Source organism: Calliphora vicina, chromosome 3 (genome assembly GCF_958450345.1).
Source record: "Calliphora vicina chromosome 3, idCalVici1.1, whole genome shotgun sequence".
In the NCBI taxonomy this organism is placed as follows: domain Eukaryota; kingdom Metazoa; phylum Arthropoda; class Insecta; order Diptera; family Calliphoridae; genus Calliphora; species Calliphora vicina.
In genome coordinates this window covers 96,181,828-96,204,453 of record NC_088782.1, presented here as the reverse complement: position 1 = coordinate 96,204,453, position 22,626 = coordinate 96,181,828, and the positions used below count along the sequence as shown (strand labels likewise).

The window sequence follows — 22,626 nt, the reverse complement described above, 5'->3', positions numbered from 1 at the left end:
AAAACAACAAAATTGGATATGTTCACATAAAAAACTTATTTTTTGCTTCAATTTGTTATTATAACTCCGAAACTACTGAACCGATTAAAAAGCAATATATGTATACATGTATGAAAATTTCTACATATCATGGGGAAAATGTTTTCAACATTTAATCAATCGAAAGAAGAACATTAACTAGGTAGATGAGAATACATTCGAAAAGAATCAATCGATTTTTATCTTCGATATCTCATTTTGTTTCTATTATATGCAGCTTTGCGACAAAGTAATAAACCTGAACAAGTTCTGCGTTTTGTTAATATAACTCCGAAACTACTGAGCCGATTAAAACGCAATATATAATCGGATTAAAGGTTATGTAAATTTGAAATTCGAATCATAAATGGATTTTTCGCGATGAATTTAAAAAATTTGAGACCCGAGGTGACCAAATTTGAGGGGCTACGTACTGGCCCCCATTAGCGCTAGGAAGATGAGCAAATCTAAATCAACTCAAAAACACCTCAGCTCAAACCATGTTAAATTTTGTAACAATATCTTCAATAGTTCCCAAGATACCGAATTATTTCCAAAAAAAAGTTTCTAAAGCACTGTGCGCTGGTGTAGGGTAAAACAATACATCTAAGCCGAACATAGCACTTATACTTGTGCTTCTTTCAAAAAGTAAAAAATAGAAAACTAATAAATAAATAATAATAAAAAACTCAAAATAAAACTCAAAATTTTTAATATATTTTCTTAATGGTGTATAAAATATAAAATTTATTAAATTATTAAACATTTGTTTTTAGTAATGTATGTTATATACTTAATAAAAACATTTTTTTATATAATGATGTATGTGATTTGTTAAAAAAAAAATAATAATAAATATAAAAAACAATATTTTTCTTCTTTTTTTTTCTTGTAAACGAAATGCAATTTTTCTTACTTAAAAACTAAGCTAAAAATTATTGTAATGTTTATTTTTTGATTTTTCCTTTAATTGAAAATAAAAATAATAAAATATTTTGTTAAATAAGAAAATGATGCATTATAAAGATTAAAAAGAAAACATTATTTGTATAAAAAAAACAGCAAGAAAAACATAAATTAGTTTAGAAATTTTTTTTTATGATAAATGCTTTTAAAATTTGTTAAAATGTATATAAAATATTGCTCGTTTTTTTGTTGTTGTTTAGACAAAAAAGTTTTAATAATTTACAAACAAAAATAGTCTTAAAATTTAAAAAACAAATTAACATTTATAAAATAAAATGTAGAAAATAATTATTAAGGGAAGAAACAATTTTATTAAGTTGTGAAAACCCTTAAAAAATTTTTGATTTGAAATAATTTATGTGTGCTTTTAGTTGCCTAGTCTTATTTTATAAATAATTTAATTTATATTTCCATCATTTTATTTACTTTGTTTTATGAAATAAGGCTTTATTTAAGTTAAAGAATTCGTGCGGAATTTAAATGATAAAATCTTGTAATTTTTGATTTCGTTAAAAATCATTAATTTTCATAAATATTTTGTAAACATTATACAGTTATTGTTGGAATTAGGCAAGATATTATTCATTCAATTCTTTAGTTGATTCACTAATGCTTTTGTGTTATTAGACATTTAAAACAGTTTAACATCATGTTATTTAACAGTTCGAAGATCTTAACATAAGGAGTGAGATCGAAAAATTCTTAACATACATATATGTTTATAAAAAAGAAACCACTAAACTTACAGCTTTAATTTTTTTTTTATTTGATTGAAATTATTATTACAATTTACAAAAAAAATTATTTTTATAGTTTTAATCACTAGTGATGAAATTTTGAACCTTTTTCGGAAACCCTTCCATTAACGTTTTTATAGTGCTTTCTGTCACTTTGCTCGAACATGTAGTCCATCTCCGTTTAAAATCTACCACACTTTTGGACACCTTTTTTGTACTCTTCAATTCTCTTTTAACAAGAGCCCAATATCTCTCCACTGGCCTTAGCTCCGGGCAGTTTGGAGGATTTGCCTCTCTTGGTACAAATACCACATTATTGTTCTTGTACCACTCAAGGGCTTGTTTGCCATAGTGACAGGATGCCAAGTCAGGCCAAAAATAAGTGGACACATTATGAAGTCTTATGAATGGAAGCAGCCTTTTTTGTAAACATTCCTTGATGTAAATTTCGGTATTTATAGAGCCCGTTGTAACAAATGAGTGGCTTCTTTTGCCGCAACTGCATATTGCTTGCCATACCAAGAACTTTCTGGGAAATTTTGTCTGCTTTTGGGTCCTAAACTTTTCTTCAACATTCCCTCGAGCATCAGCAACATAAAATTTTTGACCTGGAAGTTGCGAAAAATCTGCCAGAACATACGTTTCGTCATCCATTATGCAGCAAGAATATTTTTTTATAAAACTTGACTTCAATTTCCGTGCTCTGTTTTTGGCCTCTAAATTTTTAGTAGCGTTCCTGTCAGGAACTTTTTGAGCCTTGTATGTTTTTAAACCTGCATTAGCTTTAACTTTTCGTACCAAATAGTCCGAGCACTGAGCTAACCGGGCTGCTTTCCTACCGGATGTGTTGGGAGCTCTTTTGAAAATGCGTTCTATTTTTTTGGCTTTAGAAACATCATGTGGACCATTCCTTCTACCTGAACCAGGTTTTCTATCAACTGACAAGTTCTCCCGGTACTGTTTAATAACATTGGAAACAGTTTGACGGCAGACCTTTGTATGCTTGGCCAACTTTTTGTAAGACCAAGTTGGGTTTTGTTGAAAATATTTAATAATTTCAGTACGCACTTTTTTCTGGTCACTCATTTTAATCAGATTAACAAAAAAATTAATATAATTGACATTACACATAATAACTGACATGTTTTTCAAAGGTAACTTGATCAAAAAAAAATTCAAATAATACTTGGGTTAAAAAATGTAATGAAAAACGTGTGTTAAGAATTTTTCGATCTCACTCCTTAGTTTTAATAAAATTATTAAATTTAATATTAAAATAACCCAAAACCCGTTAATTATTTCAACTTAAACTGTGCCAAAAACTCTATTTTAAATATTGTTAAAAAAATACTATATTTCTGCATATTATTTCAGTCTTATAGAGTGCAAAATTAAAATAAACCAAACAACTTTTAAATATGTATTTACATTTGTAGGTTGTTTTTTTTTTTTGTAAAATATTATTAACACATTTTCATATTGATTATTAACATTAAAGCAAAAGCACACATAATATTTTGTTATAAACAAAAATTACAAATAAATAAATAAAGAAATGTTTGAAAAGGAATTTAAAATAAAAACAAATATTACACAAAATGCTGTTAAAATTATACATTTATGTACTTAGACTTATTAAATTAACATAAAGTAATAATTTAAACACAAACAATACACATGCTTATATTTTTGTAATTGCCACCGGAAATGGAAAAAGGTTAAACAGTTTCCTAACCAACATTTTTCAAATTTGTTTCTATTTTAATAGATTTTTATTAATTTGTATGTGTATTGTTAATAAATTCTTTTCTTAGTATACATAAATGTTTCTATTTAAAATTATAAAAAAGTCCTTGCTTTTAACATTAAAGGAAAACATCAAAACAAAAGAAATCGTTTCTAAACTAAATAAAAATAATAATAAAATGTTTAACAAATGACATGATGAGATGAAAATTAAAAGCATGTTTTCATTTTCCATTTTGTTTGTTTTTTTTTTAATAAATGTGTTTTAGTGTTGTTGTGTAAGGACATGCTGAGACATGCCTTTCTTTATTTTCTTAAAATCTCCTGCTTAAAAACTGACTGCTTACACGGCGAGACTCTTCATTTAGATAGCATTACCATTGCTTTGATTTCTGTTTGATTTGCCGCTCAACTCATCTTGAATTTCATTCAAACTCTTGCCCTTGGTTTCGGGAACAAACACAAATACAAAGATGGCTCCTACCACTGTAATGCCAGCAAATAGCCAAAATGTTTGACCGCTGCCAATGGCTTCTTTCAAGTTAACAAATGTCTTGGTTACAATGAAGGCCAACACCCAATTGGAGGTGCCAGCAATGGAACCGGCCACGCCCTTAATGTCAGAAGCAAACAATTCACCCATCATCAACCAGGGCACGGGTCCGAAACCAATCGAGAACATAATGATGAATATACACAAACTGCTAACGGGCAACCAGCCGAGATTGGTAACGGATGCTTCATCTTGTTGCTTCATATAGAAATAGACGCCCATGGCGGTGGTGGCAATGGCCATAACACTGGAGGAGGCCAAGAGCAAGATGCGACGGCCCAATTTATCGACAACCATAACGGAGACAAAAGTGGCAATGACCTGCATAATGCCAACAACAATGGTCGAAAGGTTTTCATTAATACCGGTATTAGCATCCTAAAAATGATACAAATAAATAAATATTCGATTTAGTACAAAGAAATCAAAGTAATATGTAAATACAATTAACAGGTTTTTTTATACCCTTCACCTTCGTGAGAAGGGTATATATAAGTTTGTCATTCCATTTTTTTAATTTCCACAATATAATTTTCCGACCCTATGAAGTATATATATTCTGGATGTCTGTTGAAATCAATTTTCTGAAGCCCCAGATATCTTCGGGATCCAAATCTTCAATAATTCTGTCAGACATGCTTTCGAGAAGTTTCCTATTTAAAATCAGCAAAATCGGTCCACAAATGGATAAGATATGAGGAAAAAACCAGGACAACCTCGATTTTTGACCTATATCTGGATTACTAAGTTATTAATATAGATAATATGGATATGTAATGATAGATATTTCAAAGGCCTTTGCAACGACGCATATAAGGAAACATATTTAAAAGAGCTATATACCTTTCACCAAATTCAAATTTTAAATATTTTTTTTCCAAAGTTGTTTTTTTAATTTATTGGAAAAAAAAATTTTTCCACGTGTTATTTTAAAAATTTGTTGTTTAATTTCTTAAATTTAAAATTAAATTTTTTAAATTTAAAAAAAAAATAAATTTTTTTTGGTGAAAAAAAAAATTCGGGTTAAAAAATATTTTTTCCGATTTTGACCCATTGTAGGTCCAACTTACTATGGTCTTTATACGTCGTTGCAAAGGTCTTTGAAATATCTATCATTAGTCATCCATATTGTCTATATTAATGATTTAGTAATTCAGATATAGGTCTAATATCGAGGTTGTCCTGGTTTTTTCCTCATATCTCAGCCATTTGTGGACCGATTTTGCTGATTTTAAATAGGTAACTTCTCGAAAGCATTTCTTCTACAGAATTATCGATGATTTGGATCCCGAAGATATCTGGGGTCTTCAGAAAATTGATTTCAACAGACAGACAGACGGAATGACATGGCTTAATCGACTCCGCTATCTATAAGGATCCAGAATATATATACTTTATGGGATCGGAAAATTATATTGTGGAAATTATAAATCATCTTCTCGCGAAGATGAAGGGTATAAAAATGTTAATACAAATACTTATTACGTATTTAAAAGTATAATTTAACATTCTTAGAGGTCATAGATACATATATATGTATATATTCACGACCATGCTTAACAGACATGATATGACAATAGCTAACTCACCCTGAAAATATCGGTTGAATAGAAAATGACAGCATTGATACCACACAATTGTTGGAAGAACATAAGACCCAAACTGATGCCCAATGCTTTAAGGGTAACAGGACGCATGAGAGCACTGCCAATAGAAACGGGAGTATCCTTAATTTTTTGTTCAGTCTCCTTTAATTCTTCGATTTCCATTCTGTAATCGTAGTCCTTGCCGCGCAACCATTGAATTGATTTAACAGCACTTTCGTTATTATTTTTACTAACCTAAAAATTTAAACAAAAATGTATGGCATTAATTTAATTTTCCATTGAAATTTGTTTAATAGAAAAAACTTACCAAATAGGTAGGAGATTCAGGCATAAATACAAATATAGCCCCAAATACTAAAGGTAAAATACCGCATACAATACTCATCCAAAATACATTTAAGCCGGCACCAATGGCATACACAAATAGAATACCAGCCGTTATCATCAGCTGGAAGAAACTACCCAATGAGCCACGAATATCTTTCTGTGCTATCTCTCCCGTATACATGGGAGCTGTTACACAGAAGGCGCCACCGGAGACACCCAATATAAAACGAGCCGTATACATCATTTCCACATTCTGGGCCCAGATCAACAGACACCAACCCAAAGTGAAGGGCAACACCAACAACAGCATAGTTAGTTTACGACCAATAAGATTGATTAGGAAACCTATGGGTATACAAACAAAGGCGGCACCCAAAGTCATAGCCGAACCGATCCATGAGAAAGCATTTTCATCCACTGTGAAACTATATTTAGCATTTGTTAGTTCTGCTTGAGCCGGCGAGGTCCAACCTAACACTGTACCAGCTGCAAAGGCTCCGCCAGCGGCCGATAAGGCTGCCACATATTGTGGCAGAGTTTTTGAATTCGATTCGCTCGTGTGAACCATGTTACTGAGTAAGTTATCTTGATCCTGCAAAGATATAGAAAGAAGTTATATACATATTTTAATGAATTATTTTAAATTTATTTGTATTTGTATTTAGACAATGAACAGGACTTTTTGTTTTGAATTTGTTGAGCTAGAATATTTGTTGCGCTTTGATGTATCGTTTTTACAAGACTAATTGAAATCGCTATAATTAAAATTAATATTTTAGTTCATTCCATTTCTTGTTTACAGATAATAAAATTGTTAATAATTTCTGAGGCGTAGTAGGTTATGGTTTGTTTTTTTGAAAACAGATAACTATCATAATAATTTCGATAATGATGACTAATAAAATTTAAATTAAAAAAAACTATTCAAAACGGAAATATTTCTAAAAAATCCTGCAGATTGAAAAACTCCATATTTTCTGTTTACCAACATTTTGAAGTATATAATTTGAAAATTTATCAAGAATTTTAAAGAAATTCATTAAAAATAGTTTTATTTTCAGAGTTGTGTCCCCAATTAAATTAAAACTTTCGCCACCACTGATTTCCTATCTTTTTTATATTTGTTAAAGGGATTTGTTTCAATCATTTCTAATACAGATATTAAATTTATGATCCCATTTGTTTGTCTGATAACAATTGTTTTGTTTCCATTCTTCAGAATTCATCATTCATTCGGTTTCATTTATGTGAACTGCACTCAATACCCTACAATTGTTAGGTAAATATATTGTATGACAATGAATTTTGAAAAACTAATAGATTTCCAATAATTGTAGATAACTATTAAACAAATCTAAAAAGCATTTGAATGTTTCAAATTTAAATTTTGCATGTTTGAAATTTAACAATCTTTTGATTTATTAAAACCATGTAATTCGTATTTCTAGTATTCGTTTCTTTTGCATAGAATTTCATAAAAAATAAAGGCATTTTTTAAAACAAATGGAAAATATAATGGCAGTACAAAGTTATTTGGAAGTCATTTTATATGGATTTGAGGCCATCGTTCGAAAGAATTAATTTTTAATTCAACTTTCAAAATCAAATTATATTTTACCTCTTAACCATTTCATTAAAGAATTCAATACGAGTCAATTCATAGGCTTAATTCCTTTATATTTCAAACGTATTGAATTCATTCTTTATAGAATTAATTCCTAATTGAATCATTCAAGTTTTCATTAATTCAAATCCATTACAAAATAGCTTAATTAATGTTACTTTTTCAATTAAAATCTATTACAAATAGAATTTAGATAAGAGTAATCAATTAGATTTGAGTAATCAATAAATTAATTATTCAAAAGTTGAATAAATTTCATTAGGAATTAATTCGACTACAAATTAATTATTTTCAAATAAAAGCATTTGAATGAAGCTAAAGAATTTATTATGAAATGGTTTTATGGAATGAATTGCTGACAATTTTTAATAGTGAATTAAGCTGAAATGCTATTAAATAATTCGAATAATTCCGATTTTCCGATTTTATCCAGCTAAATTATAGATTGGAATCAAAGTACGGGCTAAAGTAAGTTCACTTGAAACAAAGAAAGTATAGACATTTTCGCTTTAAATCAGTTTTTCAAACATTTAATACCGAAAAGATTAAGGGCTTCTAACTTAAATTCAAAACGAAATCGAGCTAGTAATTTTGTAGCTAAAAACTGTAGTTTGTAGGGTATTTGAATATTTTTATTACATATCGAGTGTTTTTTTTATCAACTATATGGGAATATGTCATAAAAAACTATAATAATCCAGGGGCTATGTAAAATTACATGTAAAAATTTGTTTATTTGTTTAGCCACACGTAGAAATATTATTGTGTAATAGTTTAGGTATAAGTTGAATAATAAAACACCTTAAATTCTTATATTTTTAATGATATTAATTACAAAATCTTATGAATGATAAAAGAACATTTTAAAAATATTAATTTTATTTTTAAATCCAAACAATTATAATTTAAATAATATTAAGTGATAATCTATTAGTTTCAGGGTTGTACGTTCAAATCCTAACAGATATAGCCAAACACATTACGCTATAACGGGCTTATTTTCAAAACATAAGCAAGTTGTTGCATTAAAAACCAAAAATTAATTAAAATAAATTGTTTTAATATATAATTTAGCTTAAGTTTAAACGTTTCTAACTGTACAACTTATTCAAGGGACAGACAGTGAGTATTAGAGTTGTGGACAAAAATATATTGCAATCTTTTAATAACTAAATTGCTATTTGTTGTCAATTTTCAATAACAAGTGTTATTTAATGAGGATTATTAATAATAATCCTGTAATTCTAATAAGTAATTCTGTGATTTGAAATAACAAAAATATTGTAATATAAAAAACAACTCAAATGACGTATGTATGGAAATAGACAAATAATAACAATTAAAACAAAATATGTATCAGGTGTTTTTATTAAAGAAACAATAAAACAAAAATATATTATGGGCTATAAAAAGAAGCTATTGTTTTATGAAAATTTATTATGCTAAATATAACCAACAATATGGCAAGTTACCAAATTCTAAGCATTAATAGGAGTGGTAACACTATTATTTATCTGTATGGCTATGGCAACTATTCAATATCAGGAAAAGGAAGTTGGCAAACAATTGTGCTTTAAATATGGCAATTTCCTTTATTAACAATTGTTGTAGAACGTAATTATAAAATAAATAAAATATAACTTTTGTTCTATACAAATTATAAGAAATTTTTTTTAAAACAAAAAAGCTTTTTTCTAACTGTTGTTTATTAAACTTTTTTGTATTGCTTTAGCTTGAACACAGTTAAGAGTAAAAAAGCTATATATAATATTGATGGTCAAGGTGTTTAAAAAAAGCTTTTTTTTGTTTGCCTTTGTTGTTTTGTTCCAAATAACTGTTAATATAAATTTAGAACTTCCCGGTTAATTGCAGCTGAATTTGGGCATAGCAATCAATGCATATGAGTGTGAAGATATTGTTTTGTTTACATAACAAATTATACACAAAAAAAAAATAAAAATTCAAAGCAAGTAATCGTTAATAAAATCGATAACCAGCAGGTTATTAATAAAGGAAAAGTAAAAAATACTACTTTTGTATGTCAGCTAAAATATTTCAGAACCTGTAAGGAATATTAAACAAAAGTTTAATAAAAACAAACAAATAATAAATATGGGTACGGGTATGGGTAGGTGCATTCCAAAATAATCGAATATTTATTTATGTATCTAACTAAGAGCGTGTAGAAGAGACAAAGAGCAAAAAATCGAATGCCCTTTTTGTCCTCTGTTAAGTAAGTAGTAAACGTATGTGTTGTGTGCTGTCTGTCTGTCTGTTGCGTTCATTTGAGAATCACTATTAATACGAACATGTTAAAGAAGCTTTTGCGGTCATAAACTTCATAAACGGCAATAGATATTCAAGACAAATGACGTTGTTGTTGTTTCTATTATTCTATACGTTTTGATTTTCACTTAAGTACGCAAATGTTTTCTACGACTAGACACACCCCCCCCCCTTTACACAACCTTTTAAATGCACTTCAGATTTAAATATTTCCAGGGTTGCCAAAATCGTTTTCTGTAATTTCTAATCCGATAATCCGTTTTTCTTAAAACTCGCTATTCTTTAGATTTAGTCCCTTGCTACACTGCCCGTTCAAACAAATTTATTTTTTTGATAGGTACCTATAATGAAACTATTTTAAACAAAATTTTCACAATTCAAGTGACAATTTTGACTTTCCAAATAATCCAAAATCCAGGTTTCATGGAATGAAAAAGATATAAAAATTTTTGAGAGAAAGATAAAAACCCCTCTCTATTCTCTGTGATAATGTTTGGTTCGAAAGACATATTTCAAAATAAAATTAAATTTTATCTTAAACCATTCCATTAAATAATTAATTACGAATTAATTCATAGGCATAATTCCTTAGTACTTCAAACGTATTGAATTTATTCATTTGAGAATTCATGAGTTATATAATTAATTCCATATTGAGACATTCAAGTTTTCTTTAGTTCAAATCCATATCAAAATAGCTTAATAATATTTATTGAATGATTAAAGTTTTCCTTAATTTAAATCTATTACAAAAAGACTTTAGAATTTTTTTTTCAATTTTAACCAATCAATGAATTTTATTATGAATTAATTCCAATATGAATTAGTTCAACAATGAATGAATTCTTTGTAAATAAAAGCCTTTGAAAGAAGCTAAAGAAGTTGTTTTGAATGGTTAAATGGAATGAATTGCTGAGTTAAGCTCAAATTGAAATAATTCGGAGCTCTGGTGTGTTAAAAATTCTTTCTACCAGGGTGCCGTTGGTACCATCGTACTTTTTTTTTGATACTTCACCTTCACCAAATTATACTTCAAAATAAAAATTTTAAATATTTTTAGGTAAACAACATTTTTTTTCCAAAGTTGTTTTTTTAATTTTTTGGAAAAGAATTGGAAAAAAATATTTTTTTTCCGATTTTGACCCATTGTTGGTCCAACTTACTATGGTCTTATATACGTCGCGTCGTTGCAAAGGTCTTTGAAATATCTATCATTAGATATCCATATTGTCTATATTAATGTCTTAGTAATCCAGATATAGGTCAAAAATCGAGGGTGTCCTGGTTTTTTCTCATATCTCAGCCATTTGTGGACCGATTTTGCTGATTTTGAATAGGAAACTTCTCGAAAGCAATGTCTGAGAGAATAATTGAAGTTTTGGATCCCGAAGATATCTGGGGTCTTCAGAAAATTGATTTCAACAGACAAAGGGACAGACAGACATGGCTTAATGACTCCGCTATCTATAATATTATATATTTATTATATTGTGGAAAGTACAAACGGAATGACAAACTTATATATACCCTTCTCACGATGGTGAAGGGTATAAAAATAAAAAGAAAGCGAAAAAACTTTTTCCCCGGAATTCCCTTTATTTGTTTTAAAGTTACAGTATTGTTACAGCACAGATGAAACAGAATCGTTGTGATTAGAAATCAGTTGAATTAGTACCTTTTTAGCTCTGGGAGCAAAAAAGGTACTATTTCAATATTATTTTGATGCCAAACAAACTTTTAATTTTTGTCCCTGCTCTTTTCTAATAACTTCTACACCTAAATCCCATTACGTGCTGATGATGTCCATATCTCTAGCTAAACTTAATATCATCTATCAATTATTCTGTCACATGTTTATTAAAAATATATTTGCCAGCAGATAATAGCCAAAAACAATAATAAACGTAAATAAAAAAAATCAATATTAAAAGTTAATGGCTGAGAAGATAGATTTATATCTATGTACATATTTCGTTTCGAGTGTAGCCAACCAATACGCATATACAAAAGCAAAGACACTTTGGGGTCACTTTGTAATGCCCTTGCCGCCTTTTATTTACTTAAATTTTGTTTGTTTGTTTGTTTGACTGTCTGTTTTTAAATCGCCCACTCTTTACTTCAAGCTGGTGCAACACAGCAGGGATACACAAGAATTAAGATGGAACAAAAAAAAGTCAGAAGAAACAATTTGTATGTTTGCCTGTCCATTAACTGGTTCTACAGGTTGACTACGCCTAAATATGTAGGATGATGATATGGTCCTTTTTTACATTTGTAAGTACAGCGATGGAAAATTGCGTATTTAGATTTCTATTTCTAAAGTGAAAATTTAAATTTTATTTAAAACACTTGATATTTTTCTTAAAGACTTGAAAACAAAAACTAACAGTGTACTGTAATCCCCGTCCCTGCTCCTTACCTTACTAAAACCAAATATAAGTACGTTAAGATACTTTTTCCTACAACAATTATGTTTGTCCTCATATTAAAAATGTTGCTTGGCATTCGTGCTGTTAAACGTATTTTTTTTCTCTCTACATGTAATCAAGGTAATATGTTGTTATTTTTTTTTAATAATAATTTCTTTTATTGGCTCCCAGCTCAAACCTATTTTTATACCCTTCACCTTCGTGAGAAGGGTATATATAAGTTTGTCATTCCGTTTGTAATTTCCACAATATCATTTTCCGACCCTATAAAGTATATATATTCTGGATCCTTATAGATAGCGGAGTCGATTAAGCCATGTCCGTCTGTCTGTCTGTTGAAATCAATTTTCTGAAGACCACAGATATCTATGAGATCCAAATCTTCAATAATTCTGTCAGACATGCTTTCGAGAAGTTTCAGCAAAATATCTGAGATATGATGAAAAACCATGACAACCTCGATTTTTTACCTATATCTAGGTCAAAATATGGATATATAATGATAGATATTTCAAAGACCTTTGCAACGACGTATATAAGACCTACAATCGGAAAAATATTTTTTAACCCGAATTTTTTTTCACCAAAAAAAATTTTAAAAATTTAAAATTTTAAAAAAAAATTTTTTAATAACTATTCCAAAAAATTAAAAAAACAACTTTGGAAAAAAAAATAAATTTTGTTTAGCTAAAAATATTTAAAAATAAAATATTTAGAGAGCTATATTCGGCACAACCGAATATAGCTCTCTTACTTGTTTGTAATTAAGTTTATAAAAAAAGGCAAAACCTTAAAGTAATTCTTCAGTTTAAATAGCAATACCTATTCCTTCCTACACACATTTACTCTTAGTTGCATATTCACTTCTGCTAAGTTTATCTTTAGGAAGTGCCAATAAACCAGGGACAGCTCTACAGGTTTCATTCATGTGCTACCTGTTTTAACTAGTTTTCAGGAATTTGTAGCATTTGCTTTAAGAAAACATTACCAGGTACAGTTGTAACTATTTAGAAATAGTGCAAAAAACCACACAAATAAATAGTGTTGTTGTGGTAATTTATATTGTAATAATTATGAACAAATAATAAATGTTATCTTTAATTACGGGATGTGGTTTATTTACAGACGTACATACATATGTGTAGTAAATTTACACAAGTAAACATAACTATTTTACAAGGGTAAACCAACATATGAATTTAAAGTGTCAAGTGTTAATGTCAAGTATGTCAAAGACTATAATTGATTTATTGACAAACGGAGAAGTTTTTAGTAAAAAGAATACATATGTAAGTAAATAAATGTAATGAAAGCTAGCACTGGCATTCAATACTATTTCAAAATAAAAATGTTCAATGTCAGACTGACATTACAAGTACATACAGTGTCGGACAAAACTAAAGCACGGGATAATACTTAATACACAACACTTCAATATCAATATCAATCTGTCCTTTATAGACAGTAATTGTCATTAATGTCTGATCACTTGGCTAATTAGAATTTATATATTTTGGGTCATTTGACACGTATGTGCTCTTAAAGAGAAGACAATTGGTTACTTTATACATCCCAGGTAATCTAACGTATAGACAATTGTCACTTATGTGTCTCTAAGTAATCTAGAGTGTAGTCACTTTAAACTGACGCTATGTAGCCAGTATGTGAATCCAATGCGTTAACTACTTTGGACCAGCTATTAGACAGTCTCATTGTAATCAAAAAGGGTCATGCACGTGTTAAAATAACTATTCAAGTAGCTAGTTATGTAACTTGTTGTCACCCTAAATGATGGGTAAAATCACAAGTTCGATACTGTGTCCTACAACATTGCAACAAAAAGTTACCACCATTTGATATCATCAAACCTTTTATGTAAATTAATAAAACCTTATGCAAATAGGCTCTACGTATTTATACATAAACTTGAGGATTTCTTTAAAAAAAATATGTAGTAAATTTGGAAAACTGTATTATAAATGTGTAATTTGCGTATTAAATAGTTTTTGTTGTAATATTTATTAATTTTTAATTCAAATCATTGTTGTATAATATTTTGACAATAAAAAATATTCCATAGTCTATATAATTAAAATATTCTACTCTATAATTAAATCTACATTTTTTATTTTAAAAAATTAAATAATTAAAAAAACGTTTTTATGCGTTTATTAATAAATAATAGAGAAGTAATTTTATATGACAATTTTCTATGGAAAAATTCATTAAAAAAAACATCTCAAAGTGTCAATACAATTTAGTATATTATTAAATAAATTTACTCATTTAGAAATAAATTTTTATTTACATATACATAAAGATTTGAATAGCCATCACTCAATAAAATGGAATACCAGAAATACATATTAATGACAGTTCTATAAAGTAAATCATTATCAATAAATTCAAATTAATTCATATGGATGGACGATTTGGAGAAAAAATTGCGGTGGCGAAAGTTAAAAGGTTTTTGCAATAAACAAAATTCCTTTATATATTTGTAAATTTTAAAAATAAACAGCAATTTGTAATTGATTTTTTTTTTGTATTAAGATTATGTCAGTGGTTAAAGGTGTGTTAATAAATTCAAAATTTATTTTTAAACTATTAAGTAATAAAGGATTTTTACAATAAAAATATAAACATTTTTTTTATTAATAATTATGAAAGAGAAACTAAAAATTATTTTATAAAATTTTGTTTCACTTTTAATGGTTTATTGAATTGTTTTGTATATTACAAAAATCAATTATATATTTCGTTTTTTTTGTAATGCATATGATTAAAAATAATGAAATAATGATGAAATTTATAATTAACATAAATTCGTGTTAATTTTAATGTTTTCTTTTGTAAATAAACCAGTCTACAGCACACCTCGAGTTGGCCCCAAAAAATGCCAAACATCGAGATGTTACTCTCAGTTGATGGCATCTACAGCAGCTTTAAGAAAACAACCTTTCTTTTATTGTTAATATTTCCAATTATAAATAATAAAAAAAACTACTAAATGTACAAAAATAAATATAAATGAAAACAAGTAAATAAAATATTTTTTTTTTTGGCATTTTAATTGGCCTTTGGCCAAAAATTAACTTTTACCATGGATAATACCAACACAAAGGATTGTCCAGTTAAAAACAGAAAACAATGTAAATTGCCAAAAAGATATTTTTAAAATGGAGGCGTTTTTGTTGTTGTTAATTTTTTTGTCAAAATAACAAAGAAATTTAAAATAATATTAACCGCTTTTTGTTGCTGGAAATCGTCCCCATAATTATAAATTTATTTTTATAAACATTTTCATAGATACATTCGTATATAACATATTTATGCAGATGTTATTACATATATATTATCCATTTTTTATTCTAATTAATAGTGTTCATTAGCAAAAGTTTATGAAAAATAATGTTTAACCCTTTAAATGTTAGAATTTTTAGATAAAATGGTTTAATAACAAGTCAGAGTGATAAATTTAAGTATATCTCAGCAATTTATGGGCCGATTTCGATGATTTTCAAAACCAAACATCTCTTGCATGTACCTGATATTTTGATACCACATGTGGGGGCTTCAGAAAATCTGTTTCAACCAACACTTGGTCCTGTACCTTTATGGGGCCACAAATAAAAATTCTGGAAACGATCCAGAATACACATATCTTATATATTGAAAACTATTTCAAATAACATATGATTGTGCATCTGTAAGGATCCATAATATTTATATATATTTTATGAGTTCACATATCAATATTTCATATGAAATATTTTCCCTTTTCCTTTTTTCGTTTATCAACTTTCGGTAACGATAACTTAGTGGTAACGGAAGTAAAGCTGATAGTGTATTTTATTATTTTTTTTTCTTATTCCATTGTTTTATATTATAATTTAAATTTTCCAAAAAGTGGACTTGGCATCTCCAATTTCAATTAGGAAAAAAGATGACCATCGATATTTATTCTATTATTATGGTCATTTAAGGGTTAATAAACCTTCAACAATAAGATTGATTTTATTTTGATTCTGTATGTGAATGTATATTTTTTTTGATACGGCCTTTGTGGTACGTTTTTGCATACAATCGTACTACTACAGACTTTTCGTTTTTATACAATACAATACATGTTGGCCTTGGTAATATGATAACGTTTCTGTATTAAAAAAAATCTATGTATATAAATAAAAAATATATGATATTTTTTTTGTACTAAATTTTAGTTAATGTGTAGTCGAGTACAAACATAATATGAAATCATAACCGTTTCCTTTTTAATTTCCTTCCTGGTATTGGTTTTGTCTTTTTTTTCTTCTTTTTATACTGAATATACAATAAATATTTGTTTAGATAAAAACTTTTAGAAAAGAAAGAATTTGTTCATATAATTACATACAAGTACGTACATTATTACGTTTATATTATCTATATAGAGAATGTTTTTATCAATTTGTTTAATGTGTCAGCCATGTATTTTTAAGTGAGTTTGTACTGGTACTATTAGATAGGGGCCGGTTAAAAGTAGAAGTATGTACCAGTACGATATTTCCAAAAAGAAATTATTCTTAGAATTTTTGGCCCATACAGATATCGAAAAGATATTTTGGTCTTAAAATGTTTAAATATATATAATTTTCCAGCTTTCGGTTAATGATTTTAAGTGAAAAAGTTAAATATTACTTTCATATTTTCTGTTTATTATTTGTATTTACTTTATCAATGATAATTGAATTTAAAAGTATCATTGTTAGCAGACCTAAACGTCAATGAACTTCCACAGTTATTTTTCCATACCCTTCAGCGGCATGTTAAGTTTCTTATTTCGTTTGTGATATTCAAAATATTCAGTTGATAATCTATAAAGTATATATATTATGGATATTTATATGTAGGGAAGTCGATGTTACGATGTCCTTGTGATAGTTGCGATATGTTTACTGAAACATATATTTATGAGAATTTTGGTATTGAAAATCGGAAAAATCCGTCCATTGATGATTGAGATATAAGGAGAAAACCACGACTAGCTAGGGAAAACAGTACGAGGATATATATTCTAGATCCTTATTGGGAAGTCGATAGGGAAAAATATTTTTCACAAAAAAATATACTAAATAGAAGGGTATATACGATTCGTCACAGCCGAATAAAGCACTCTTCTAACTTGCTGCTACTTTTTGTCTATTCATATTTGTCTATCACTTGTTTGGCTTTAATAAATATTGGTCTAAACATTTTTAGTCCACCATGTTTTTTTTTTCTTTTTTGGTTAAATAAAGCAAACTTTTTTTTTTTTGGCAAAAATTAGCTTTTTAGTTAAATTGTGATTCATTTGACATGGATAACCTTGAAAACGTAATAAATTCATAATTTATTTATTTATGTACATATAAACAAACTTAATAACAATTTCATTCATTTAAATAAACTTTTAGTTTTCTTTGCAATAACAAAACAAAACTAAACAGAATAAATAAGTTTGGTATGAATGAAAGAAATTCATTGAACAAGCTCTATAATATTATTTGCGACTTTAGATAAAATGATATAGGTATTCTAATTAGTTGCAAATTATTCATAATGTTTATAATAATTTACAATTGTTAACAGTACTTAGTGCCCGGTTGAGGTGTAATAAACCAGTGAACAATAAATTATATTGTTGGCTTTGTTCGGCAAAAATTTTGCATTTGTTTGAAAACACAAACAAAAATGTATAACTTTTGAAAATATTTGGAAGTACTTTGAATGATCCCTAAAAAACTAGTTCATTTGTTCAAATTACAGACAGACAAAATTAGTTACAGATCAGTTAAATACAGATATTGAGCAATATCGAATGCTGTAATTTATCCACGACTAAGTAAACGCCTTAAAATATACTACAAATTTTACATGTAAATTCAAATATACATAATTTACTGTTAATTCTCCATTAACATAAACCAATACAAAATAACATTGCATGTAAAATGTCAAAATTTGACATCTGCTATTAATTCAGAAAGCATAAACACCAAATACAACTAGACGCTTGATTTGAACGCATGAGAAATTATTGAAGGAGATTAAGAAAAATGCCGGTTCAAAAAACAAATCAAAACAACAAGAAAAGAAAAAAAAACATATTTTCTATGCTGGAATGATCAAGTATGAAATTGAATATGAACATGAAAATAAATTAATCTCAAAGTTTTCTTTTTCACTATCATGAAAACGCCATATGACTGCCTGGTTGTATACAAAACCCAACCATATGAATAAAATATGTTGGCATAATAAATCAACTATAAGAAAATGTAGAAAAAACAAAAACAACAAATGAAGAAAGAAAATGTCTATACAAAATAATCTGTAAAGCAAAAAAATCCATTATTGAAGAAGATAATCTATCTTTAACATTACTAAAGAAACCCCAATTGAAATTTAAAGTCTGTACACGTACAAGTTTGTTTTTTTCAAGCCAGATGCAAGTAATTGAATTTCTTCAATTATAAAGGAAGATTTTTAGTAATTTTATTTAGGATAATATTATTAGAATTCTCTGTAAGTACACAAGGAAAATTTATTCGAGTTATAGTATTTTTTTAGGTCATAACCCAGTAAATAAATATTAAGGGCCTAATTCAGAATTAAGACCGGAAAAAATTTTCAAATTTGTTTTATGAAAATCACTCAGTATTCAAATAATGTTTGTGTGTTTTTCACAAAATCATTTATTTTTACTACTTCATGATTTCAGTTTTGTATAAAATCATTTAAATATAAATCCTAGTTGAAATTTTTTATCGCATGTGTATTTTTCATGAGTCCACTTCAAACCTTAAATAACAGTTTAATTTAAATTACTTTCTTTCACAATATTGTTAAAACTTCATGACTTGATTCTTGTATAAAATCAATTAAATCTAAGTCATAGATGAAAATTTTGTATCGCTTGTGTGTTTATCATCAGTCCACTCAAAACCGAGATTAGATATCTTAACTTTCTTAAGCTTTAATGAAATATACCACTTAAAAATGTATATTTTTGTCCTGCCTTTATACTAATGTTTATTTAATTAACTAAACAAGTTCTTAGTTAGAATAAATTTAAATATAAATACATTATTTTGTTTTGTTTTGACGTATTTTACTCTTGCAAATGTCATGTAAGTTCAAATGAATATTTGCTGAAAACAGTCAATACATTTTTATACATTTTGTGGAGATGTCAACAAGACAGCAATAGTACAGAAAACTTTACAATATCTTCGTACTATTTACAAATTTTTATACTTTTGAATAGGTCTAGATACAAATGCAATACAATTTGGATTTTGTATAGATCCAAAGATCTTAAAATCAATGGCTTGATAACTTTTGACATTTTCCTAATGTGTAAACATTTTTAAAACCTGGAACCTATGTTCCAAAAATAGAGATGAACATTTTCCCAAATATTCTCTGTTGATCGGAGTTATTTGGTATTGAAAATAGTTTCAAGACAAAAAGAAAAACTTAGAACAAAATGTTCGGGAACAAAAACACGGGACTAAACCCGGCGCGGATCCAGGGGGTTTAAAAAGGGAAATTTCCTCCCCAAATAAAAGTTTTAATTAAAAATGGAAAAAAAAAGAAAAATGGAAAATAAATTTTAATTTATTACCCCCCAATGGTTGACTTGTTCCGCTCCTGGACTTAACCAATAAATCTCAAAATTTTTCACCAATAGTTATTTCTTATAGCTAACTTATCTGTCCAAAAAATACCAAAATAGGTTGAACCGGTAAAGACTTATCAAAACCACTGTGCAGTATAATCTTTATTTAGTACTATCTTATAACAGAAATACTCCAAATTTAACCCTTATTCATGAGATTTTTAATAAAAGTGTTTGCTGGGTAAATTGTTCAAAGAACTGAAACCAATTAGAAAAATTATCATTAAGTTAGTGCTACATTTTATTTAACCACCTTCCCAGCCTCTGAAAATAAACGAGTATCAAGAGAATTTCGTTTTTCCAAATGACGCATATGGAATAAATTTAAAATGCTGCGTCATTTTTTATTTTAAAATAAGTTTGCTATACTTTTTTAACAGTTCAGATAAAGGTTTTTTTAGTTTGGAGATTAGAAATTATAAAAATTTGTGCTTTAAACAAAACTTTTTAATTCTAAAAAAAACTTTCTGCTATAAGAATGTTAAGTTTTTTTTAAGAGGACACACTTTACACAATGATACACAAGTGCAGAAATACAAATATGTACTTTGTATACCCTAAACCATGGTATATTGAGTTTGTGCTGATGTTTGTAACCCGATCGACTCTGAATTCGTCCGTCGCTCGATAAGATTTGGTACACGTATGGAAATGGTTCAAATCGGTCCATTGTTTAACCCAACCCCCATACAAATGTCCCACCGAAATAGTACTTAAAATAAATGTCAGATTTATATAGAGAAATTCATCACAAACAAGTTGTATATCGTCACCTCAATAAAACAATAGTGTATAAGCATATACACCATTACTTTTTATTGCATAATCTACATAACTGATTCTATATGTGGTCAAAATTTGGTGAAATTCTACTTCCATAAAGTGGCTCAAAAGATCAATTGAAATATTACTTTTGTTCTAGATGTCTACTAACACAAAAATTTTAAACTCAATTATTTCGAAATGGCAAAAAATTATAAACTATTGTTTTATTAAGGGGACGATATACTCGAAAAAGGAATCACATTTAACAAGTAAGAGAGCTATATTCGGCCGTGCCGAATCTTATATACCCTTCACCAAATTATACTTCAAAATACAAATTTAAAATATTTTTAGGTAAACAAAATTTATTTTTTTTCCAAAGTTGTTTTTTTTAATTTTTTGTAAAATCTTTTTTTCGAATTGTTATTTTAATTTTTCTTCTTTAAATTTAATTTTTTTTTAATTTTAAAAAAATTTATTTTGTTTTAAAATTTTTTTTCTTGGTGAAAAAAAATTCGGGTAATTTTTTTTCCGATTTTGACCCATTGTAGGTGCAACTTACTATGGTCTTATATAAGTCGTTGCAAAGGTCTTTGAAATACCTATCATTAGATATCCATATTGTCTATATTAATGACTTAGTAATCCAGATATAGGTCAAATATCGAGGTTGTCCTGGTTGTTTCTTCATATCTCAGCCATTTGTGGACCGATTTTGCTGATTTTAAATAGAAAACTTTCGAAAGCATGTCTGACCGAATTATTTAAGATTTGGATCCCCTTCTCACGAAGGTGAAGGATATAAAAATATTGTGCGGATCAAGTTATAATAGAGCTCAGCGTCCATATAAGGTCCACTTCTGAAAATTACTTGGGCATAAATCTCTTCAAAATTTAAGTATTCAAATAAAATTCAACACAAATATGTTTTGTATATACGTATATCGTTCCTCTTAATCTCATGACGATCGGTTCATGATTAGTCCTAGCTCTTATATAAGGCCTACTACCGAAAATCACTTATAAAAAAAATATTGAAATTTTAAAGAAAAATGATTCTGCTCATATACTAGTGTAGGTCCTACACTGTAAGATCAGATCAAGCCAGTTTTTAACTTGTTTGTTTTAAGAGGTTCGACAACTTCAAGTTGAAAACAAATACGTAATTCGTTTCGAATAAGAACTTTTTTAAATCAGAATATATATAAACAAATTTAAAACAATATTATTCTTATAATTTTCTCTGAATATGAATATTCTTAGAATCCTAGTTAGAACTCTTTAACTATGGAAGTTTATAGGTAAGTAGAACAAAGTTATAATATCAAAATTGGTAATCAAATTTATTGCTAATCTAATGATTCAGAATAAAAAATTTAGTTGGGGTGACAAAAATTCTATTTTCTGATTTTCTGCTGCTAGTAGTTATCAGTCTGGACATAATCGAATTATTCGAAAAAACCTTATAAAAAAATTCATGAAATTTCCCAACAAAAATTTCCGGGAAAACTTTCTCCGATTAGGAAACCTAGTCAGAACTGACTAATAAATCTCATGCCCTAGAATAAGTGTTTCCCTGCGTAATCCTTGCTTGAGATGGGAATTAGAATGTAGTTTTTACTTTACATATGTGTTTTTTGTAATTTAGACTTTTGAAAATTAAATTCTGAAGAACAGAACTTGATCGAAAGAAAATTTTGTGTATAAAAATAGGAATATTGAACTTTATGTATCTTTTTTTTAAATTACATTCATAAATATTTTGTAAAAATGTAACTGAACACATACTTTTGCCATTAAAAATGTATGTACCTACATTGAACACATACATTTTTAATATTGGTTGAAATGGCAAAAATAAAACCA

General features: G+C 27.8%; 1 protein-coding gene across 3 annotated transcripts in view; it reads right to left on the bottom strand.

Annotated features, from left to right (window-relative positions):
* Positions 1–725: 725 nt before the first annotated feature.
* The window catches only part of nebu (nebulosa), an 80,552-nt gene continuing 58,651 nt past the window's right edge, over positions 726–22,626 (bottom strand). For 2 of the 3 annotated variants that reach the window (XM_065506524.1, XM_065506523.1), the window contains 3 exons: positions 5,935–6,546; positions 5,610–5,861; positions 726–4,398 (listed from right to left, as the gene is read on the bottom strand). In XM_065506524.1, the coding sequence (XP_065362596.1) occupies positions 3,832–4,398; positions 5,610–5,861; positions 5,935–6,522 (1,407 nt within the window). In that variant the 5' untranslated portion in view covers positions 6,523–6,546 and the 3' untranslated portion in view covers positions 726–3,831. Of the gene's footprint in view, positions 4,399–5,609; positions 5,862–5,934; positions 6,547–6,633; positions 6,653–22,626 lie in introns of those variants that run through there. The other variant, XM_065506525.1, reaches the window with a different exon arrangement.